Source organism: Talpa occidentalis, unplaced genomic scaffold (assembly GCF_014898055.3).
Source record: "Talpa occidentalis isolate TD23 unplaced genomic scaffold, MPIMG_talOcc4v2.1 talOcc4.12, whole genome shotgun sequence".
Classification (NCBI taxonomy): Eukaryota; Metazoa; Chordata; class Mammalia; order Eulipotyphla; family Talpidae; genus Talpa; species Talpa occidentalis.
The window spans coordinates 41,801,216-41,826,093 of NW_023601212.1; the positions used below are offsets into that span (position 1 = coordinate 41,801,216).

The 24,878-nt window shown below is 50.0% G+C and overlaps 1 protein-coding gene across 2 annotated transcripts in view; it reads left to right on the forward strand.

Annotated features, from left to right (window-relative positions):
• The window catches only part of PKN1 (protein kinase N1), a 26,408-nt gene continuing 1,530 nt past the window's right edge, over positions 1–24,878 (forward strand). The window contains exons 1-17 of one of the 2 annotated variants that reach the window (XM_037506011.2): positions 1–235; positions 4,431–4,731; positions 8,502–8,653; positions 11,214–11,349; positions 14,069–14,214; positions 14,543–14,756; positions 15,443–15,637; positions 17,298–17,407; positions 17,500–17,643; positions 19,390–19,462; positions 19,544–19,685; positions 19,776–19,869; positions 23,321–23,397; positions 23,474–23,549; positions 23,644–23,735; positions 24,369–24,545; positions 24,707–24,769. In XM_037506011.2, the coding sequence (XP_037361908.1) occupies positions 215–235; positions 4,431–4,731; positions 8,502–8,653; positions 11,214–11,349; positions 14,069–14,214; positions 14,543–14,756; positions 15,443–15,637; positions 17,298–17,407; positions 17,500–17,643; positions 19,390–19,462; positions 19,544–19,685; positions 19,776–19,869; positions 23,321–23,397; positions 23,474–23,549; positions 23,644–23,735; positions 24,369–24,545; positions 24,707–24,769 (2,213 nt within the window). In that variant the 5' untranslated portion in view covers positions 1–214. Of the gene's footprint in view, positions 236–1,987; positions 3,598–4,430; positions 4,732–8,501; positions 8,654–11,213; positions 11,350–14,068; positions 14,215–14,542; positions 14,757–15,442; positions 15,638–17,297; positions 17,408–17,499; positions 17,644–19,389; positions 19,463–19,543; positions 19,686–19,775; positions 19,870–23,320; positions 23,398–23,473; positions 23,550–23,643; positions 23,736–24,368; positions 24,546–24,706; positions 24,770–24,878 lie in introns of those variants that run through there. The other variant, XM_037506010.2, reaches the window with a different exon arrangement.

A 24,878-nucleotide genomic window follows, 5' to 3' on the forward strand; every position in this document is an offset into this window, starting at 1 on the left:
ACGTGACCAGGCCCGGCGGCCGCTGGGGCCGGAGGGCGCGGCGCGCGGACGCGGCGGCCTGGCCAGGCGGGGCCGGAGCGGAGCAGGCCGGAGCCGGCCGCACGCCTGAGGGGGTCGCGCTGCGCCCGCCCCCTCCCCGCCCGGCGCTGGGCGCACGCGCGCTCCTCCCGCCACCCCTCCCTCCGCGGGGACCCCTGGCGGGTGGCGCGTGGACATGGCCAGCGACGCCGTGCAGGTAGGCACACCTGCGTCCGCAGCTGCCCGGCGGCCAGACGGCTCCGGGGTTCGGGGGAGCGGGGCGGCCAGGGAGAGAGCTTCCTGAGCGCCTGGCGCCCCTTTTTCTAGGCCCGCACCAGGGAACCAATACGGGCCCTTTCTCGGCAGGTTCAGGGACGTACCGGGTGGGGGAGCTGGGAGGTGCTGGAGTCCCCCGCTGCCTCCCCAGGCGCAGCCCCTTCGCTAGAACCAGAGGAGAGGCAGAAGCTTGACTTCGGGTGTCCTGGTGTCAGGGTGCCTGTCGCCCCCGCCACTCGCCCCCCTCCCAGAGTTCGGTTCTCGGCAGGTGCTGTTCCACCTGGGGGCAGGTGCCTGGCACTGTGCCGAGGGAGAGGAGGAGGCCTCCCGGACAGTGCTCTTCCCCCTCACAACAAAGCTCTAAGGGCCCCTGCCTCCAGATGGAGCTTTACGATGGTCCCGACGCCACCGGATTGGCACCTGTTGGAGGAAGTGCCCGAGTCACCTCATTAGGTCCGGGGACAGAGGACCCAAATAGGCTGCCAGGTGGAACCTTACCCAGGTGGGGAGTGTCCAGGTCAGTACGCCAGGAGGTTTTCTGGTACCTGAAATCCCTACCATGGCATGAGTGATAGGATAAGGTCACTCCCCCACCCCCACAGAAACAGGTGACTGGCAGGCACCAACCTGTCACCCAGCCAGGTTCTCCTGGTACTACCTTGTGGACATCACAGTCCTGCACTCACCTTTCCCATCTGTGACAAGCAGGTCCAGGGTGAAATCTGGCCTTTGGTTCAAATGACTCAAATCTGAAACTGTCCTGTGCCTCTGGTGCTGTCATTAGTGCCTCACCGTCCCTCTGTTGTCCTGTGGTTGCTGTATAACTGGGTTCTCCTCTCCTTCTGCACCTGCCCTGGTTCCCTCTGTGTCTCCCCCATGATCCTCTGTCCCCCACCCCAGTCCTGCTGATGGCCTGCCAGCCTTGCCGAGGAGCTGGGCGGATCTGGTGTTGCCGATCACACAAGGTCAGACCTTGGGTCCCTGCCTCTACCCCCCAGCCCTGGGAGGACTGTGTAGGAATCCCCTGGTGCATGCATGCGCTTGGCATGTACCAAGTATGATCCAGACAGAGGCTGTGATTCCTGGAACAAGACTCATGTCCTGGGCCCCTTTCCACCTCTTGTCTGCTTTTTCCCCCCTTTCCTGGCCACCCCTTTCTTGTGCTTGGGCTTGCCGTCCTCTCCCTCTGTCTGTCCCCATGTGTGCCTGTCTGTTCTGTGTCCGGCAAACGGATGTCCTGTCCAGATTCCGGAAACGCCTAAGGCATTGAAATATCCGGACTTGGGGGGTCTAGATCCCAGGCAACTCTGAGAAGAGGAGGATTCTGGGAGGTGGACCCTTTGAATCTGTTATCTCCTGCTCCATGGTGGAAGATGGGGGAGCAGGGATTCCCCAAGGCTGGTGCCAGCAGCACCTGGTTCATGGGTTTGCCAGGCTGGCCCTTGGGTGACCCCTGTTCCACTGTAGGAGTGAGTCACCCCTATTGAGGGAGGTGAGCTTGAGGAAGGAGAACCCTGGAGGCTGGTCCTCTTCCTCCCTGCTCTGCATATTCTCAGGCCTCCAGGGATGATCCCATCCCTGGAGGTGGGATCAAGAGAGCCTGCTCCTTCTCTCTGTCTGGACTTCCCCCATTTAAGCTGGTTCTGCTTGTGCCTGTACTCCTGCTCTGCCTGCTTGGGACAGGGTGGGATGGGTGGTGGATGAGATCTAGTTGGGTGTGGGTAGTATTAGGTGAGCCTGGGATTTAATTCCATTGAGGTCATTTCCTTGCTGTGTGTCCTGCGTTCAAGTGCCTTTGCCTCTCCGAGCCTTTGTTCTACTACTGGAAAAAGTGGGCTAAGTGGGTGCTCATGGGGGAGAGAGATACCAGGACATCATTGTACGGGTGGGACTGCTGTGAAGTTTTTGCCGGTGGTCATGGTCAGCAGCTGATAGGGGGTGAATCTATGTCCTTTAACCCAGGGCCTCCCACCCTTGGCACTGTCAACACTTGGGGCAGGATCATTCTTTGGGTGGCGTTATCCTGTGCACTATAGGATACTGAGAAGAATCCCTGTTCTGCACCCATAGATGTCAGTAGCTCTCCCTCACCACCCCCAGTTGTGACAACTAAAAATGTCTCTGGATGTGGCCAGTTGGAGGTAGGCCAAAATTCACCCTCCCACCATTGAGAATTGCTGGTGTTACCTCTTTGAGCCTCAGTCTCCTCACTTGTAGATTTGGGGGGGGGGCAGTTAATGTCAGCTACTCAGTATTAGTGTGAGGGTGTGATTGAGTTATGGTACTAAATGATACTCTGGGTCTGCAGTAAACCCTGCATAGGGACCGCTGCCCTAGAGCTTGATTAGGAGCCAGTGAAGACTTTCCTCATCTGTGAAGTGGGTTTTCACAGTGCGGGGAGATAGTACAAGCAGGGTACTCAGTGCCTAGTAAGCGCTAAATTCTGGATGCTCTGGTTTTAAATCCCAGCCCTGCTTCCTGTGGACTGTAGGACCTTGGGGCAAGTTATGTTACTGCTAAAGGTCTCAGTTTTCTCACTTTGGAAGTGGGGTCATAATAGTACCCTCCTTGTTGATGTACATTAGTTGGCCTGGGTGACGCTTGGAGGAACTGCCATTATTATTAATAATCAAGCTTAAACTTGGATGGGTTGCTGATCTGGGGGCACTCGCACCACCACAACATGTAGTGCTATGTCCCCATGATGTGCTACTGGTCCAACTGGGTCCCCTGGGCCTGCAAGCTGTGGTCAGCAGCAGGGGGCCACCAGACTGAGAGGAAGTCGGAAATTGTCATGGCCTGTGTCTGTGGGAAGGGGGTGGTTTATATGAGTGCTAATGGCGTTTGCATATAGTTGTATGACAGGATAGGCTTAGGGGTGTGCACACAATCACCAGCCAATATATGCTTATATTATATGAAGGTGTGCGCATACCTGAGCCAGCCCCTGGAGCCTGCATATACTTGGGGGAGCCTGCTCCCCACATCCACACTAGTGGGCATGTGAGTGAATTTGTGCACACTGTGTACCCCTTGAGTGGGACGGGAATCAAGAGCTATCCCTGGGTTATCTCTACTGAAACAGGCTCAGCCTTGTGGGGGTGCTGAGAGTAAGGTTCCTTAGATGCCCTACAGCCCTGTGGCTGGCCCAGCGCAGGGGATGCTGGGAGTAGCAGCAAAGAGGAAGTGGTAAGCAAGAGGAGCGAGAGGCCCTGGCGGGGCAGAGGTTCAGGAAGAGGGCGGGGTCCCCAGCCAGGACCCAGGATGGCGGAGTCTGATCCCCCTTTGGACCAGGAGCTGGAGGTAGAGTCTGGGGTCCCTTCAGGGAATGGGTGGGAGAGGACCCAAGTAGCATAGGCCAGAGGCCCTGCCTTCTGGACGTCTCAGTTTTGAACTACAGGGAGGAGATAGGGCTGTGGTCATGGCCTCGGAGTTTTCTCTTTGGAAGATGAGACGAGTTGGGGCCTTTTGGCACTCCCAGATAGAAGAGGAAGATAGGTCTCTTCTCTTTGGGGTCCTAGTGGTAGAGGATGAGAGGATGGGAGATGAAGCCTGTCCTAATTTGGAGGTATAACAGGAGAAAGACTGGGCTTACCCTCAGGATCTCCTAGTTTGAGGGTACAGCAAAGAGGAGAAAGGGCCTGCCCTTGATACTTCCTTGTTTGGGGCCTACATTCTGGACCTCCTAGTTTAGGGGGGCAGCAGAGGGGAAAAGGAATATACCCTTAGGACTTTTCACAGGTATCAACAGAAGGGAAATAAGACCTGTCCTTAGAACCTTCTAGTTTGGGGGGACAGCAGAAGGAACAAAAGTCTTGTAGCCTTAGGGCTCTTGGGAGGTACAGTGCAGGGGTGATGGGCCTATGCTCTGAATCCTGCTATATAAGGAAGGTGAAGGGAGATGTGGCTATTGGGTCCCCTAGACTAATGGGACAGGGAGGGAAGAATGCCCTGTCTTTCCAGTTTGGGGGTCAGGTAACAGGGACAGGGCCCTGTCTCATCTCCCAGCTTTTGGGGTCAAAGGACACAAAGCCATCCCTGTCATGGGTGTTCCAACCCAGGATGAGGCGAGGCCCAGTGCACTGTGCACCCCAGAGCCCTCCTGGCCCCACTGACCCTACTCCATTCCCCTGCAGAGTGAACCACGTGGCTGGTCCCTGTTGGAGCAGCTGGGCCTAGCGGGTGCAGACCTGGCAGCCCCTGGGGTGCAGCAGCAGCTGGAACTAGAACGGGAGCGTCTGCGGCGGGAGATCCGCAAGGAGCTAAAGCTAAAGGAGGGTGCTGAGAACCTGCGGCGGGCCACCACTGACCTGGGCCGCAGCCTGGGCCCTGTGGAGTTGCTGCTGCGTGGCTCCTCACGCCGTCTGGACCTGCTGCACCAGCAACTGCAGGAGCTGCACGCCCACGTAGTGCTGCCTGACCCTGCAGCCACCCACGGTGAGTAGGGTTTCCCTCAGTGTGAGACTTCAGGGGTTCTGCTGCCTGAGGCTCACCCACAGTCCTCTGAGGTGAAGCTAACCTCATCTCCACTGACCCCAGGAAGGAGCACTCAATAATGACAACTTTGAGTTTCAAAATACAGGCAGAGGAAACAACAAAATCAACACACCCAGAAAAAGGCATACAGTTATGCCAATACCCAGGCACAAATCAAAGGATTTACACAGTTTTATGTGACTGTCTAGGCTCACACAGGCACACCACCAAAACAATACCAAAGGACTTATACAGTGTCACAGGAGTACCTAAGACAGATACAGTTGCAACAACACCTAGAGACTTACACACTATCACACCTAGAGACTTACACAGTATCACACAAACATCTAAAGACAACCACACCAATACTGGATGACACCCAGAAACCTATGATGTTACATAAGTACTCAAAGACTTACATAGTTTTACCTGGATAGGTATACTCACATCAACACCTGCACAACACCAGAGAACTTACATGTCATATAAGTACCCAAAGACACAGTTGTATCAACACCAGAGCATACCCAGGAACTTAGTGGTACATGATTATCTAACAGTCACATCGGTAATCCTGCCTACCTGTGACTATACAGCTACCTCTTTTTTTTCTCTTTTTCCTGATAAACCTGTCCTTTTAAAATGTAAAAAAGAAAAAACACAGTCACACTAATATCTAAAGGCTCGCAGTCACACCTGGATGACATCTGGAAACTCACACAGCATTGCATGCATACTCAAAGACACAATCACACCAATACCCAGACAACATTCAAAGCCATGCACACTGTCACACAAATACCTAGAAATGTAGATAGTCATACCAACCCCGAGATGATACCCAAAAACTCTCTCTCTCTTTCTTTTTTTTTAAGATTTATTATTTATTTTATACAAGCACTGGGTACAGTCAGAAGCGGGAGGGTGAGAGGATTCACCAGAGACAGAGCAGGGAGCAGAACAGGCAGACTGACGAAATATACTGCTGAGGGGAGCAGTGGGCACAGCAGGAGAGGTCTGCACGCCATGTGGGACCCTCGCCAGCGGCCAGGGATCAAACCGGGGCTGCAGAGGCTGTGGGCAGCTTCGCAGCCCAGCGCTCAACCGCTGTGCCACCAGGAAGGCCCCTCTCTCTTTTTTTAAAAAGATTTATTTATGCATACAAGAGGTGGGGTATAGTCCAGAGGTGTGGGGTATGTGTGGACCCACCAGAGACAGAGTGGGAAACAGAACAGGCAGACTGACTGAAATACACTGCTGAGGGGAGCAGCGGGTGAGACAGGAAAGGTCTACTTCGCCATGTGGGTAGCTCCCTGGCCAGCCTGGATGGAACTCATGCTGCAGAGGCTGGATTGCTTCATAGTGCGATGCTTAACCCCTTGTGCCACCAGAGAGGCCCCCAAAAACTCTCTTAAAAATTTCACTAATTGTAGGGCCTCCCTGGTGGCGCAGTGGTTGAGTGCTAGCTTGCGAAGCTGCCCGCAGCCTCTGCAAGCCCGGTTCGATCCCCGGCCACCGGGCGAGGGTCCCGCATGGTGTGCAGACCTCTCCTGCCACCCGCTGCTCCCCTCAGCAGTGTGTTTCGTCAGTCTGCCTATTCCATTCCCTGCTCTGGCTCTGGTGAATTCTCTCACCCTCCCGGACTTCTGACTGTGCTCAGTGCTTGCTTGTATGTATGTATGTATGTATGTATGTGTAAATAAATAAAAAAGTAAGTAAATCTTTAAAAAAAAAAAAATTCACTAATTGGGCCTCCCCGGTGGCGCAGTGGTTGAGTGCTGGCTTGCGAGGCTGCCCACAGCCTCTGCAACGCCAGTTCGATCCCCGGCTGCTCGGCAAGGGTCCCATATGGGGCGCAGACCTCTCCTGCCACCCACTGCTCCCCTCAGCAGTGTACTTTGTCGGTCTGCCTGTTCTGCTCCCTGCTCTGGCTTTGGTGAATTCTCTCACCCTCCCGTGCTTCTGACTGGAACCAGTACTTGTATAAATAAATAAACCTTAAAAAAAATTCACTAATTTTTAAAAAAGATTTATTTATTTATGCATACAAGACCTGGGATGCAGGCCAGGGGTGTGGGGAGGGGTGAGAGGATTCACCAGAGAGAGTGGGGAGCAGAGCATGTGGATAGACAGAAATACACTGCTGAGGGAAGCAGCAGGTGAGACAAGAGAGGTCTGCTGCGCCATGTGGGTCACCTCCCTAGCTGGGGATTGAACTCGTGCTGCAGTAGCTATGGATAGCTTCATAGTGCTGTGTCTTAACTCCTTGTGCCACCAGGGAGGCCCCTCTTTAATCTTTTTTTAAAGATTTATTTTTATGCATACAGGAACTGGGGTGTAGGCCAGAGATGTGGGAGGTGAGAGGATTCACCAGAGACAGGATGGGAAGCAGATTAGGGAGATCTACTGAAATACACTGCTGAGGGGAGCAGTGGGCGAGACAGGAGAGGTCTGCTGCACCATGTGGGTCACCTCCCTTGCCTGCCATCGAACTCATGCAACAGTGGCTGGTGATAGCTTGATGGTGCTGAGACTTTAACCCCTGCACCACAAGGGAGGCCCCATTCAAAATTTCTTTACATTTTATTTAAACATTTTTAATTGTAAAAAAAGATATAAAATATACCATTTTTTAAGTGTGTGGTTCAGTTGTATTAAGAATATCCACATTATTGTACAGGGATCTGCAGGGCTTTTCATCTGGCATCCAAATACCCTTACACATATCATACATAGTGGCTAGAAACCATCGCACATAATCACACTTATACCTAGCCAACACTCAACAATGTAGGCACTATTACATAAACAGCTAGAGACCCACACAGAGTCCCAGAAGACCCAGAGACTTCCATATTGCCACACAACACCCAAGGAAATGCTGTCATACCAGCACACAAATAACACCTAGAAATTCACATATAATCACACTAATCTTCGGGGAGTCACACATACAACTGTTCAACCTTTACAGATGCTCACAGTCCTGTCACAGACTTAAATGCACAGTAAGACAAGGCCTGAAGATTCAACACGTACACCAATAGCCAACACTTCTATATACATGGCTATGCCAATAGATGGGTACTAACATAGTCACAGCAATACTCAGTGATGGAAAAGAGAATTCAGCCAACACAGAGAATTTCATATGATCATATTATACCGTGAGTCCCCCTATAGTCACACCACTCCCCAGAGATTCACAGAGCTCTGCCAGCATCCAGAGACACTCATGTGTAGCTATATCAACACCCAAATACCCAAACACTGATATACCAGCACCTAGAAATCCAAACACACAGTTGTGACAACAGTCAGAAATGGCATAGAGTCACACTAGCATCCAGAATCTCATAAAGCATTTTACATAGTTATACTAGCCCCAAAGGAGATACACTGGCTCAGTTACGCCAGTGCTATCTAATGACACCCGTGGACACCCACTCAGCTATGTAAATCACAGGACTTCCCTATACAGTCACACAACACCAGGGGCTCACCACCACTGACCATTTGCCTGTGTTCACTTGTGCTAGACCTGCCCTAGCCCTAAGGAAGTCTCCCTGGGAGGGAGGTGATTTACCTCTGGTTCCTGAGCTCTTCCTTCCTGGGCCTTGGGTCAGAGTCCAGGCAGGGCAGAGGGTGGATTCTTTCAAATGGAGCAAAGGCTCCTGGGCAGATGTAGGTGAGGTCCATGCTGACTCTGTGCCACCTGCCCTCTCCAGATGCTCCTCAGTCCCCTGGTGCAGGTGGCCCAGCCTGCTCGGCCACCAACCTGAGCCGTGTGGCTGGCCTGGAGAAGCAACTGGCCATTGAGCTGAAAGTGAAGCAGGGGGCAGAAAACATGATCCAGACGTACAGCAATGGAAGCACCAAGGTGGGGCAGCGCGTGAGCACACTCCCACGTGTACACACACCTGTGAGCACAGCCTGGCGGGGCAAGGGCATTGCTACATCTGTCCCTGTGGGCAGCCTGGACCCTTTTGGCTGGGGTCCAGGGGCTGATGGGTGACTTGGAAGCAGGACTGGGATGCAGGTAGCTCATGAGGGCTATGGAAGATAGGGTGATCATGGGTGGTATCGGACCATGATACCATGGCAGAGATTGTCCCCTCACTTACTTATCCCAGAGATGCAAGGGTATCCGTGGTCATGGCAGCATGCAGCCTCTCACTGCTGGGTTCTCTCTCTGACATACGTACACACAGTGAGACAGCACACATGCACCATCCTAACAGCTAGACACACACCCATGATCATAACATCATCTAGAAACACAAAGATCCCATTATAACTTACATAAATAGCAGTAACAGTACTTAAGAGGTACATGGAAACCTCTAGATCCAGAGACACATATACCATCGTATAACACCTAGGACACACATCACAGGCCAACATCATAATACTGGAACACACACATCACACCCAGAGATTGGTGTTGCCACACATACACCCCCAAATCATATCAACACCAGGAACATAGTCACAGGGCTCCATCAACACCCAAGGATGCTTGCAGACAGGCACAGCGATACCTACAGCCTGAGACCTGTGCACACACTGCCAGGAGTATACCCATGCCCTGTGTATGCACACAAATGGAAATATTGTAAATATTTTTTAAACCTTTTATTGAGGTGTTATGTATAGACACAAAGTGCAGAAACGTACATGTATAACCTGATGAATTTTTATCTGCTTAAATACCACCTATATCAAAGTACAGAACATTTCATTCATAAAGTTGCCTCCTGCCTCCTCCAGTCAATACCCAGGCTCTTTCACCAAAGATCATATTTGGTGCTTTTGAACTTTATCCAGATAGAGTCACGCCTCACCCTCTTTCCCCTCTGAAATGCCCACCTTGGGCTAAGGATCCCCTGCAGTACCATGGTTCTCAGCTTCTGTGGCTGCTGACTGACCCTGAGTCAGGGGCTGAGATTTCTGGGGTTGGAAGATTCAACTCCATGACAGGGAATAGCCATAAGCCCTGAAACCACTGTTCATAGATTTCATCCTCTCAGAGGCAGAGTGTATGTATGTGCCAGCCATAGAATAGCCGCTGCTAAGAGGCCTTGTTTAAGAAAAAAAATCCCCCCTTGAATCTGATCAATTGTTTCTCTACCCTTTTTTAATTATCACTTCCCTAAGGAAGCTTTTCAGACATTTTTTTTTTTTCATAATCATCTTATCCCCTGATTTTTTTTTGTGTATGTGATAAAATACCAATAAAGTATACCATTTTAACATGAACAATTCAGTGGCATTAAGTATATTCACTGTATTGTGTGACCAGCACCTCTGTCTACTTCCAGAACTTTTTATCACCCCAAAGGAATCCATTAGCCATCTCTCCTCATAACCCTCCCTCAGCCCTTGGCAACCACTAATCTGATTTCTCTGTATATAAATTTAACTTTTCTGGACATTTCATATAAATACAATACATCCCCTTTCCTGCCAGGCTTCTTTCATATAACAGAATGTCTTCAGGGTTCATCCCTGTTGTATTATAATATGTATCAGTATTGGATTTCATTTTATGACTGGATAATATTCTGTGGTATGGTTATAGCATATTTTCTGTATACATCCATCTATTGATGGACATTTGGGTTGTTTCCACCTTTTGGCAGTTGCGCTGCTATGTACATCTGTGTACAAGTATTTAAATACTACCCTATGAAATTTTGAAACAGATCACATGTTTATCTGTGGATACATACCTGTACTTTATTCACAAAAAGAGTAAAAGTTTTTCACTCCCTAAGAACTGATTTCTGCCCCATGGGGCAAACATGAATAGAATAAACACAAATATCTTTCAGTGTCTTATCTGTCTTATCTGTGAACATAGCACAAAGTGATGGAAAAAACCCACAACAAGTTTCTAGCATTTGCATACACAGGGTCCTGGGCTCTGCCTGCTCATCACCATAACTTGGCACCCACAAATATCTGTACCCCTGCTTACCACCCCTGCTCACACACATACCCAGTCACCCTTGGAGACTATCCACCCAGCTACAGGGCTTCAACCACCATGGGGACTATACTCCCATGTGCATGCTGCTCTGACAGTTGACACAGGGAGTGCCTGCTGCTGCCAGGCATAACTCTCAGCCTCACATACAGATGAGCTCCCTCAATCCTTTGCCCAGTGAGTGTTGGTGCTATTAGTGCTCCCATTCTACAGATGAAGAAACAGGCCCAAAGAGGAGGAGTTGATTATGTGACACAGCTTATCACACAGCACCAGGATTCAAGCTCCATGAGCTACCTCATCATTTCACACCCGTAATGCATGTGCATTGTCATACCATACACAAATGCTCTGTCATATGGTTGCCCAATGCCTGCTTGGTGTGGACATGAGCACTGGTGGTCAGACCCCAGCTGCCCAGCCTTCCCCTCTGGGCTGTATCTACCTCCAGGACCGGAAGCTGCTGCTGACGGCTCAGCAGATGCTGCAGGACAGTAAGACCAAGATCGACATCATCCGCATGCAGCTCCGCCGGGCATTACAGGCAGGCCAGCTGGAGAGCCAGGCGGCCCCAGATGAAGCCCAAGGTGAGCCCGTCACCCTGAGACAGCCTAGGCTGTGTTCTGCTGGGCAGAGTGTGGTTTCTAGCCCTATGAGGGGCCCTTTCTGGGAGCAGGGAGATAGGTGCTGTGATTCCCTGTGAGACTAGAACTCACTTCTGCTGATCTCTGAACCTTGGTTTCCCCCTTGGGGTTTGTATGTGATCAGGTATTGACAAACTACAGCCCATGGGCCAAATCCCGGCAGCAGCTTTTTTTATTGGCACATAGCCACACCCATTCATCTACTGCCAGCTAAAGCTGCTTTTGAGCTGCAGCAGTAAAGCCAGGTAGTGGCAACAGCCTGTGCATTTTGTGCAAAGCTGAAAATATTTACTTTTGGCTTTTTATGGGAAAAAATTTGCAGACCCTGGACTAGGTGATTGTCTTGTCATGTTGGTTCCCATTGTGTAGCAGTGTCTACGGCTTGTGTATGTTTCTGTATGTGTGTTTGTATGTGCATGCCTGGTGGTATCTCAACCCGACATCAACCTAAATTTGTGACAGGGTCTTGATGTACAACTATATACTACATATCAACCTTTTAGCCAACAGTGGTCTGTGTGTGTAACATAGGTGTATAGCTATATGTAGTAGGCTGTAGCACCTGGGTTTATGTAAGTATACTTTGTGAATTTTGCGTAACAGTGAACTCACCTAATGTCGCATTGCCGAGACCCTGTTGTTACACAGTGAATGACTGTGTGTGAGAGTGACTATGCTGCTGATGTATGTCAGTGTTAATGTGTCTTTGACTGTGGGGTTAGGGGTTGTGTGTAGGCCCTGGTAGCAGTGTTAGCCTGTGTGTCATTATGAGAGTTATAGGAGTGTCAGCTGTTGGTGGTTGTCAGTCCATTCGGATTACTTTAACAGAACGTAGACCAGGGAGCTTATAAACAACAGACATTTATTGCTCACAGTTCTGGAGGCTGGAGGTACATCAAGGCCCTGGCCAATCTCACATTTGATGAGGATCCGCCTCCTGATTCCTACACAGAGTCTTCTCCCTGTGTCCTCATATGGCAGAAGGGGCGAGTAGCTTTCGGCAGTCCTTTTATAAGAACTCTGATTGTATTCATAAGGGCTCCACTCTACTAACCTAATCACCCCAACAGTACCTCTTCCATTGGGTGTTGGGTTTCAGCATGTGAATTTTGGGCAGACACAAACATTCAGACCTATCAGTGGGTCTTGTAACTCACATGACAAAGTGTGTGTTTTTGTGGGGGAGGTGCTAGTGACTGTGGGTGTTTCAGTGACCACGTGTGGTGGTGTGATCATGTTCTCTGGGTGATAGTGTGACTTTGCCCTGGGAATATAAAATTCTTGACTACATGTGACAGCAGGCTTGAGAGTGATAGTGTGACTGTGTTTGTAAGGTAAGGAGCTATGAATGTCAGGGTTCCTGTGATTCTGTGTTCCTGTCAGTATTAGTACCCACTGTTGCAGGTGACGGTATGACTTAGTGTTACGGTTTGAGCTTGGGTCATTGTACAGAGATGGTGAGACTGTCTCTCGAACCTACATGTAAGTGTGCTTCACGGTGACAGGATGTCTTTGTGCCTGTGACTGTGTCATTGGGAGACTGTGGCCACATCCGGTGTCTGGCTGTGTCTCTGTCCCTGATCATTCACACTGGGCATGACAGTCAGGCTGTTGTCCTACAGCATTACTCTCCAAACCTCTGGGTATTGGTGGTGCTGTCCTGCCTGTGTGACTGTGTGATGGCACTTCTTTGCCTGACCTCATGCCTTATCCGTGGGGCAGTGCAGTGAAATGCCTGTGATTTTCCCTGGACCACAGTGTGATGTGTCCATAAGGGTTGTTGTGTCTTATGACCACATCCCTATGCCCCCTGACAATGTCCCTGTGTGGCAGTGTGTTCCTCTGCTTGTGGGTGACAGTGTGCCAGCATTGGTGACAGAATGATAATGCACTGTCACCCTGTGAGTGACACACAGTATCTGTGTGACAGTGTCCCTGTTCCCACAACTACACTCCCTTTCATCATGTGGGTGGTTATCATTCATTATCCAGACCCCCTAACTGAGGAAACTGGGTTGTTTCCAATCTTCTTTTGCTTTTAAAAGAAGGCTGCAATGAATAACTGTGTACCCATGTGAAGCGCAGAAGTGTTTCTATGGGAATTGAACTGGAATTGCTGAATCAAAGGGTAAATACATTTGTGATTTTGATAGATCTAGCCAAATTCCCTCCACTGGAAGCAACCTTTGTTCCATCAGCAATGAATAAAAAATTGCTATTTTTTAAGAAAGCAACCCTGTGTCTCTGTGGCTACATCCTTGTGACTGTCTGGTTGCCCTGGTGGCTCTGTAACAGCCCTTGGGGATGAAGTGGGACTTGGGACACATGTCTGCCTCTAAGCCTGTATTGAGAGAGTGCCTGTATATGGAACTGTCCCTGTGTGGTGACAGGCTAGTTGTATCTCTGACACCCTCGCTTTGGTGACAGTGTTTGGATAAAATAGTGACTACGACTGGGTGGAAATATGACCGAAGTAAGACCATGCCTATGGGTGATGGTGTGACTGTATCACGGAGACCCTCCATCCCTTTGGGAGAAACATGGTGCATGCGGGTGGCAGGATGTCTGTGGCCCATTCCTGTGGATGACTGTGTGTCTGGGACTGGGCTGGTTGGACCAGGGTCCTGAGCTGGCCTCACTGCCCAGTGTCCCATGCCCATAGGGAGCCCAGACCTGGGAGCCGTGGAGCTACGTATTGAGGAGCTGCGACACCACTTCCGAGTGGAACATGCGGTAGCAGAGGGCGCCAAGAATGTGCTGCGTTTGCTCAGTGCTGCCAAGGCCCCAGACCGCAAGGCGGTCAGCGAGGTGAGGAAGTGGGTGGGCTTCAGTAAGGGGCGGAGCCTTGGTCAGGGTGGGCCCACTCACCATGTGAGGGGTGGAGGCTGGGACTTCCGTAAAGAACAGTCCTTGATGGGGGTGGTTCCTCGGCGAAGGGGAGGTGCCTTAGTGATATGGGACTTCTGCAAAGTATGGGGCATCAGCAAGGGGCAGAGCCTAGTTTTCTGGCAGCCCAAGGATAGCACCCATATAGGTGGAGGGCTTTGACTGTCAGGGCTAAGGAGCCCCTGTGGGACCTAGTTTAGGGAAGGGGCGTGCCCAGTCAGTCCCCCATGACTGGTCCCACTTAACACAGGCCCAGGAGAAGCTGACCGAGTCAAACCAGAAGCTGGGGCTCCTTCGTGAGGCACTGGAACGGCGACTAGGGGAGCTGCCAGCTGACCATCCCAAGGGGCGGCTGCTACGTGAGGAGCTAGCTGCAACCTCCTCCCCAGCCTTCAGCGCCCGCCTGGCAGGACCCTTCCCTGCCACGCACTACAGCACTCTGTGCAAGCCCGCTCCACTTACAGGTGGGTCCTGACCTCCTCCACTCAACCCAAACCCTGTAGCTCTAGACTCCTGACTCTTCCTAATCCCCCAACCCTGCACCCCTAGATCTTCACTCTCCCCAGCCCTGGAACCCATCCCACTGTTTTCCCTTCTCCATTCACTACAGCCCTCCAGTCCTGTACTTCATTTCTACAGACCCTTCACCCTGGATGTCCAGCTCTGCTTTTGCCCTCTGATTCTGGGCTCTTGCTGGTGTCCCTACCATCCTCACTCTCTCTACTCTGCCATTTGACCCTGGCTTTTCCCTCCAGCCCCTCCCTCTGCAAACCCTTAGCTCTAAGCCTTTGGACCCACCCACCCCCTTCAGACTGCCTCATCCTCCTTGAACCCCTCATTCATACTTCACCAGACCAGCCCCCATACTAGAATTTAGATCAGCCCACTGAATCCTGCTCCCCGCTTTGCCTATACTTTGGTCCTGAACCTCTCTTCTGTCCCTAAACCTCAGCATCCAGAGCATCTCCCCATCTGGGCTGCCTTCTACCCCCATCCCTTGTCCCATATCCCTCACATCTGGGCCAAGACCTGCATCTGCCATACTCTGCTTGTCCCTTACCAACTCAAATTTGCATGCTGACCACTTCTGGACATAGCCTCCTCTCAACTTGCCACAGATGTGGCCCCCTTTAGCCTGCCCCTCCCTCAGGTACCCTGGAGGTGCGCATGGTAGGCTGCAGAGATCTTCCAGAGACCATCCCCTGGAATCCGTCACCCTTGGTGGGGGGACCAGGGACCCCTGACTGCCGTACCCCCTTCCTGAGCCGTCCAGCCCGGGGCCTTTACAGTCGGAGTGGAAGCCTGAGTGGCCGGAGCAGCCTTAAACCTGAAGCTGAGAGCACCAGTGAGTGGGCTTGGGAATCTGGAGGGGTGAGGTGGTGGGGGAGACCTGGTGCCCCACATGTAACATTTTAAAAAAGCCATTACATCATACCCAATAATATGGGTACTATAAAACAAAACCAGAGTTGGTGAGGATGTGGAGAAATTGGAACCCTTGTGTCCTGCTGGTGGCAGTGTTAAATGGTGCAGCCACTTGTGGAAAATGGTGTGGTAGATTCTTACAAAATTAAATGTGGAATTACCAGATGATCTCGCAATCTTGCTTCTGATATATATACAAAAGAGTTTAAAGCAGGATCTCAAGGAGATATACATGAAATTATTGTACTTATAATAAGTTCATAGCAGTATTATTCACAATGGTCAAAAAGGGAAGCAACCCAAGTGCCTATTGACAGATGAATGGATAAACAAAATCTTCCGTTCATACGGTGGAATATTATTCAGCCTTAAAAAGGAAGGGCATTCTGACACATACAATATAGGCAAACTTGAGAAGACATTATGCTAAGAAAATAAGCAAGACACGAAAGAACAAATACCGTATAATCCAAATTATGAGGTATCTAAAGTAGTCTAATTTGTAAAGATAGAAAGAATACTGGTTGTCAGGACTGAGGGGAGGGAGACAGGGAGTGGATTTTTAATGGGGACATAGTTTCAGTTTGGGAAAATGAAAAGAGTTTGGAAACGAATGGTTGTTGATGGTTCCATATCAGTGTAAACATATAAATTTTGTGTTATGTGAAATTTACCACAAATTAAAAACAAACATGTAGGTATACAAAAGGAGAATAATAGTAGAGCCTACGGCCATGTTATCACCATCTGGGTCAAGAAATAGAACTCTCTGGAAACCCTCTCCTGCCATCTCCCCAGTTCCAGCCCCTTCCTCTGTTGTAGAGATAGCTGCTTTCCTGCCTTTTATGATTATTACTTCCTTGTTTTTCTTTGTAGTTTTAGCAGATGTGTACATCTCAAAATGATATAGCTTAGTTGTGCCTAGTGTTTGAACTTCATGTACATGTAATCATACAGAATGTATTCCATGGTAAATAAAAGCTTCTTTCCTTTAGCTTTTTTGGGGAGATCTATACTATTGTATCAAACTATAGTTCATTTATTCATTTTTTACTCCTGTTCAGTAGTCCATTGTCTTAGACTGAGCCATAGCAAATTGCTGTCTTTTTGAAAAATAAAAATAGTTGAGTATCTGTAATTTCATGATTCAGCTAAAAAGATGTTATAGTTTATATGTTAATTCTTTTGTTAATGGACAGTGAGATATTTTTACTTTGGGGACATTTTATAACCTTTAATGCTATGGGAGAAGGGAATGACTTCTTTATAAAACATAAGAGCTGGCCTCCCTTGTGGTGCAGGGGTTAAAGACACAGTGCTGTTGAGCTGTCGCCAGCTCACTGCGATGAGTTCCTGTCCAAGAAGCTGACCCACATGGCGCAGTAGATCTCAGCAGTGTATTTCAACATCTGCCTTTTCTGCTCCTCACTCTGTCTCTGGTGAATCCTCTCACCCCCTGCACCTCTGGCCTACACCCCAGTTCTTGTATGCATAAATAAATAAATCTTAAAAAAAAGATATAAGAGCTATTCCTCCCAACATTCCTTGACACCTCACATCTACCCCTGTTCCTCTTCCAGGTGAGGTTAGCACTGTACTCAAGCTCGATAACTCAGTGGTGGGGCAGACATCTTGGAAGCCATGTGGCCCCAATGCCTGGGACCAGAGCTTTACTTTGGAGCTGGAGAGGGTGAGTTGGGTGGGAGGAAAGCTGGGCTTAGAGGAGGGAGGGGTATTAGACCTGGGGCACCCCAAGTGATGGTCCTCTTTTTTTCCCTTGAGGCACGAGAACTGGAGTTAGCTGTGTTCTGGCGGGACCAGAGGGGCCTGTGTGCCCTCAAATTCCTGAAGTTGGAGGATTTCTTGGATAATGAGAGGCATGAGGTGCAGTTGGACATGGAACCCCAGGGCTGCCTGGTAGCTGAGGTACAACCCAACCCCTACCCTGAAAAAATGCTTCCTGCATCTCCTATTCTCAATTTTCTAGGAGAATATGTTTTCTATTGGTCTCTGAAACTTGATAGAAAAGTACATATAGGGAAAGGGGCGGGGAGTATGTACAATTAGACACATCAGTGACATGACTTAGGTTGGGATTGGTTTTGTTCTGAGGCAAGATTATTTTTTAAAATATCACAAAATTTGAAAAAAAAAAAAAAACAAAAAAACCACCAAACCTAGTGACATGTTCTGGAAATTGCTACCAGGATCATAGCTGAGTAGATTTCTGTAGTGGGATTAGGATTAGGGTCCAGATTGGGATAGTCTGTCGGCAGCACTGTTGACACCTGTGGGTTGATTATTCTCCATTGCAGGCACCATCCTGTGCATTGTGGGATGCTGAGCAGCACCTCTGTTTTTCTCAGAATGCCAGTAGCACCTTCTCCCCCAATTGTGACAATCCAAAATGTCTCCAGGCATTGCTAGAGCCCCCTGGTGGAGAGTCCAGGGTCTTCATAACGTTGCTAACTGGCCCCTTGTTAAATGAGCCAACCTCCATTCTAAGTGCTTTGCTGGGATTAACTCAGGAATCCTTGGGATAACCCAATAAAAGAGGAGCTGTTATCACATGTGACAGAAGAGGAAACTGAGGCACAGAGAAGGAAAGGCATGGCCCCTTAATTTAACTAAAATTATCCTAAAAAACGCTTTAAATTTTCCCTGACGATATATGTATACCCTGGTTCCTCTGCCTGTATCCATATCCCCATGTGGAAATTCTTACATGATCTCCTAATTGAGGACCACTGGAGGAGAGGAGCCAACAGAGGGGTGACTTCAGATGTTAGGGCAGTGGGTGGTTCTTCTGTTTGGAGGACTTTTCGAAACCCCACAGAGGGTGGTGGTGGGCAATCTGGGGGCATTTCTAAAGCTGCCCTGCTAGCTTGCAGGGTTTCCTTAGAGCATTCTGTTTTCTTTTTCTGCCTTTCCCAAGTGCTAGCCTATAGAACTCTCTGAAGTTCTGTTGTCAAGAAGCCTGCAATAGTGTAGTTCTTTCATAGATAGAAGTGTTCTCTGTCCACACTGTCCAGTATAAGCACTGCCAGCTTCCTGAAGTGTGACTGGGGAACTGAAGTTTTCATTTCACTTAATTTATTCAGCCACACATGGCCAGTACAACCCTATAGAACACGCATGAAAGTCACAGTTCTGTGACCATAGCACCTTCTAGAAGATGTGTTGGAGTTGGAAGAATTCAACTCAACCAGTGGTTTCCCCAGATGGGTGGGCACCAGCATCACCTGGAGGACTTGTAGAAATATAGGCAGTTGGGCCCTACCCTTATGTTTCTGATTCAGTGAGTTCAGGTGGGGGCCCAAGAGCCTGCATTTCTAGCAACTTGCCAGGTGATGTTGCTACTGCTGGGTGGGGCAACACTTGGGGAATCAGGACCCTATATATGTAGGACATGTTGGCTGGAGTTGCATGTACATCTACTTAGGTCAGACCCCCTCCTCACCCCTAAGGAGGCCTGGTTACCTGCATCTTGCTTTTCTAAGATGGCACTTCAAAGGTAGCCCTGCTAAACCACTTGCTAATTGTCTAGTACTCTGTGGTTAGAAGTGATGCCAGTGTTAGCAACCCCCAAGACATATGTGTACACCTATGTGCCTCAGCCCCCCAGCTGCCTGGTGTGGGTAAGGGTCCTCACCTGTTGGCCCCTCTTCCTAGGTCACCTTCCGTAACCCTGTCATTGAGAGGATACCCCGGCTCAGACGGCAAAAGATCTTCTCCAAACAGCAAGGTGAGGAGGAAAATGGGGAGGGGGAGAGCCCAGGGGTCTTGGGAGTGTCATGGGGCGTGACACCTGTCCCTGTCCCCCCAGGGAAGGCTTTTCAGCGCGCTAGACAGATGAACATTGACGTTGCCACCTGGGTGCGGCTGCTGCGGAGGCTCATCCCTAATACCACAGCCACAGGCACCTTCAGTCCTGGGGCTTCTCCAGGACCTGAGGCCCGGTCCACAGGGTAAGGAGGGAGGGACTTGGGTTCTCAACTGTCCCTGGTTACTTCCCAGGGTGCTGGGTCCCAGACAAGCCCACCTCTCTTATGCTGCAGCGACATATCTGTGGAGAAGCTGAACCTTGGGGTTGACTCGGATAGCTCGCCCCAGAAGAGCCCTCTGGATCCTCTTTCCAGTGAATTGAGCCCAGTGAGTATCCCACTCTGATCCTGGACTTGGCCTGGGTAGTGTCAGGGCATTCTGCTCCAGTCTTCCTTCCCAGCTCCAGGCCCAGAGGTTGCCAGCAACTTCCCTGGCTCACACATGTCTGGCAGAACAGAGCCCAATTTTTCATACTGGATAAGAATGTGAGCTCAGGAGTCAGGCTACCTGGGTTCCTATCCTGATTCTCTCCCCTCTTAGCTGTGTGGCTGAGGGCAAGTAATTTCGCCTCTGCGTGCTCAGTACACTGCCCTGTAAAAGGGACACATTTAAAAGCTATGTGGATAATAGACAGTAAAATCTTTCCCAGGGGCATTTTCACAGGGACAGAGAGAGTATTGTGGATAGGAGTGGGGCACAAGGGATCCTGCACGATAATGGGGATGCTCTGCATCTTGATCTAGGTCAGAGGTTAGTGCCTTTTTCCATAAAGGGCCACATAGTCAATATTTCCTGTTTTGTGGGCCAAATGGTCTGATTACAATTACTCAACGCAGCTGTTGTGGAAAGCAGCCACAGATGATACAGACATGAATGGGCATGGCTGAGTTCCAGTAAAACTTTGCTGATTGGCTCTGAAGTTTGAATGTCCTGTCATTTTCGTGGATCATGACATACTCTTTTTTTTCCCCCCACGACCTTGGCATTATCAGGATCATGAAATATTCTTTTGATACCCTCCCCAAATCTTTCAAAAATGTAAAAGCCATCCTTAGGCCTCCCCTGGTGACGCAGGAGGTTGAGCGCAGCTCTGTGAATCTGTCTGCAGCCTCTGCAGTTCGATTCCATCCCGGCCGGCCGCAGAGATCCCCCTGCGAGGCAGATCGCCCTGGCGTGGCAGTCCTCTCCTGTCTCACCCGCTGCTCCCCTCAGCAGTGTGTTTCAGTCACTCTGCTTGTTCTGTTCCCCACTCTGTCTCTGGTGAATCCTCTCACCCCTCCGTACATCTGGCCTTGTAGGGGGCAGGACAGACACAGTGCAGTTTTCTATGATCCAGCAGACCGGGTAAAGGAGGAGTCAGAATCCTGGAGCCCTCGGTGGCTTTTGCAGGCTTTTTATTTAGATTTACCAGGCACAAGGCAGGCAGGGGTGCTGGCGGGCCGGGAGGCCTCCCGGCCCCCAGCAAGTCTCTACTCTTTCTGGGCACTCCAGTGAACTCTGCTGCTCTCGTGGTTCTGTTTCTGCTGCTCCTGCTTCTCTTCTGCTGGCGTCCCCGTGATGCTGCCCTTAAAAGCCCAGTCTTAGCCCAAGTGAATTACATCTACACATGCCCACACCCTACTCCAGGTGCCCGCCATCAGACATGCATTTGGGACCGCAGGGTTCTGTCATCTATCCTAATGGCGGGAGGGCAAAAAAGCCTGATACTTTTACCTTACCCTACAGGCCTGTACCCCGGTTCTTTTATGCATGAATAAAATAAATCTTAAAAAAAAAAGCCATCCTTAGCTCACAGACTGTATAAAAAATGGAACTGACCAGTCCCTGGTCTGAGAGATGGACATGTATGTAAGAGTTGGTCCTTTTGCTCACCCTGTGTGTATTTTATACCTTCTTTTTAAAAGAAATGAAAATAACAATGATGTAGTTCATTAATTGAAGAAGATACCTCATTAAATAGATGAACTTGGCAAAAAAATAGTTTTCTTTAAAGTATTTATTTATGCATACAAGAGCTGGGGTACAGGCCAGAGATGCGGGGGGTGAGAGGATTCACCAGAGACAGAGTGGGGAACAGAACAGGCAGACTGACTGAAATACACTGCCGGGGGGAGCAGCGGGTGAGACAGGAGAGGTCTGCCTCGCCATATGGGTTGCTCCCTGGCTGGCTGGGGATCGAACTTGTGCTGCAGAGGCTGCAGATTGCTTCATAGTACAGTGCTTAAGCCCTTGCGCCACCAGGGAGGCCCAAAAAATACAGTGTTGAATTAACATTGAATGCTGGGGAGGGTGTGGGGGTCAGGCAGTTGGTGGGAGGTGTGAATTGCTGCACCTCTTTGGGATAGTGTCTTGGCCATAGCTGCTTGATTTCAAAACAGACATTGCCCTTGACCCTGCATGTCCCCTCCCAGACATTCACATACATGACAGCAACACATGCAGAGCATGTTCACTGTCAAAGCTTTGTGTGAGCAAAGAGCAAAATTGGCGTCAGGGGCATGCGGTAAGTTCAGTCACATGCCACATAATATTTCTGTCAATTATGGACCAGATATAGGTGGTCCCCAAATTACTATTGCCTAGTGACCTTAAAGTTAGTATTTTACACTGGCAGCATCCTCATACATCTCTATGACATTTGTACAAAATTGTCTTAATGACACTTTTCTCAGAACATGTCTCTATGGTTAAGTCATGCGTGACTGTACTTGAGAAGATGGAATGGTATGCAGCTGTGAAAAATGAGGCTGCTCTCCCTGTGCTGGCACAGGATCATTTCTAAGACAGATTGCCCAATGGGAGATTGGAATACTGTCACGAGTGCAAGAAAAGTGGAGTCTGTACTAGCTGGTGTGGGTATAGACTATATCTAGAAAGATACCCAGGATATCATTAGCATTGGCTGGCTCTGGGGCAGGAGAGGACTGTTTCCACTGTATACCTGTATATACTGTTTCCACTGTATACCACTGTATACCTGTTTGCACAGATTGAATCTTTTTTTTCTTTTTTAAATTAGAGGCATGTATTTTTATTTATTTATTTGTTTGTTTATTTATACATGCACTGGGTACAGTCAGAAGCGCGGGAGGGTGAGAGAATCCACCAGAGCCAGAGCGGGGAGCAGAGCAGGCAGAGGGACTGAAGTACACTGCTGAGGGGAGCAGCGGGCGGCAGGAGAGGTCTGCACACCATGTGGGACCCTCCTCCGTGGCTGGGGAGCAGCCGGGGATCGAACCGGCGCCGCAGAGGCCGCGGGCAGCTTTGCAGCCCAGCGCTCAACCGCTGCGCCCCAGGGAGGCCCTGCACAGATTGAATCTTTAGCACTGTTCATAGTAGAGGATGATGAACCAGTAGGTCATTTTTTTCCCTTAAAAATATTTTTGAAATATTGTTATGCATTGCATAACTATATCTACAGCATGTGTGAGGGAGAAAAATAAAGCAGAGAGGAGGACGGGGATGTACTGTTAATTATTTAATATGATAGTCAGCTGACCCCCTGCATAAGTTACATATGATTATAAAGGTCTAATGGGGGTTAGGGAGGAGCTGTGCAGATGTTGGAGAAAAGGAAAGTGTTGTAGGTGGAGGGAACAGCTGGTATAAAGGTCCTGAGATGGAAATGTGCCAGGTATGTTCAAGGCACAGTTAGAGAGGGACATTGTGGCTGGAGGAGTGAGTGAGGAGGCAAGTAGGGGGATGGGTGAGGTCACAAGGTAATGTGGTTATGGTTGCATCTGACTTCTCACACTCTGACTTCCTCTCTTGGCTGCAGAGTTCCCCCATCCAGGAAACTACCACTCCAAAACTGTCTCCAGAGACACAGGAGATCCCAGGCCCCACCCTGTGCAGGTGATACCCCTGCCCTGCCCGCCACCCACTACCCACATTCAACATCCTTGTCCACAGCAGTGTTCTCTCTCCACAGCCCTCTGAGGAAGTCACCACTGACCCTCGAAGATTTCAAATTTCTGGCAGTGCTGGGCCGGGGTCACTTTGGGAAGGTGAGGTGGGGGGCACAGTGTTTGGGGGCTGCAAGTCCAGACTTCTAGACCCTGGCCTGGCTGCTAAGGCTGCCACTGCCCACTCTGGTTTCAGGTGCTGCTCTCAGAATTCCGGTCCAGTGGAGAGCTGTTTGCCATCAAGGCTTTGAAGAAAGGGGACATTGTGGCCCGAGACGAGGTGGAGAGGTGGATTAAATGAGAGGATGCATTAAGCATTCTGCACAGTACCTGGCCTCCTGTAAATGCCCCATGGAGGCACTGAGATTGTCCTCAATCTTCCTGAATTCCTTTTATTAACCAGGAACCCAACTCAGACAGGCTTAAGCAAATAGAGGAATTTATTGCTCTAGATTAGAATAGTCCTGGGGTGTTGTGCCTTTAGGCATGGGTATATCTAGGTGCCCACATGCTGTCTCTCAGTTCTGGTTTTCTCTGTATGGGTTTTGTTGTAGTCCTCCTCCTGGGGGCAGAGATATCCCCATCCTAGCAGTTTAAGGCTCGCCCACCAGCTACAGCCCTTCTTCCTTAATCATTCTACCAGAAATCCTGAGATTGAGCCGCATTGGCTTGATTTCCCCATTTCTGAACCAACTCCTAGCTAGAGAAGTGAGGTTCTCCAACCCATGGAAGTTGGGGAACTGTTACTAGAATGAGGGATGGATCCCAGCAGAGGAGGTTCAGAGACATTAAGCAACTTGTGAAGGTTGCACACCCATGCAAGGTCCTCAATAAGTATCTGATGAGAACTTTGGGGTATGTGAGGGTAGCAGGAGGGGGAAGCTACTGTGGTCTCTGAGCCCTGCTTCCCACCCTATCCAGCCTGATGTGTGAGAAGCGGATTTTGGCTGCAGTGACCAGTGCAGGACATCCCTTCCTGGTGAACCTATTTGGCTGTTTCCAGACGCCGGAGCACGTATGCTTCGTGATGGAATACTCTGCCGGAGGGGACCTGATGCTTCACATCCACAGCGATGTATTCTCTGAGCCCCGAGCTATGTGAGCCTCACCCTTGCTCTGCCCCACCCCTTCACCTGCAGGCCCCTGCCTCGCAAGCTCCTAGAGCTTGGAGAGCACTGAGAAGGGGCTTTTGAGGATGGGGGAGCCAGGCTTATGTGGCTTGGTTGGCCTGGCACCCTCACACCAGCCTTTCTCTCCAGCTTTTATTCTGCCTGTGTGGTGCTGGGGCTGCAGTTTCTCCATGAACACAAGATTGTCTACAGGTGCGTGTGTGGGTGTGCTGGTGCTCATGCGTGCATGCTCTGCCCACCTGGGGGACCTCAGCTTTCAGGCAGGACCCAGATCCCACTCATTCCTCTTTACATCTCTTTA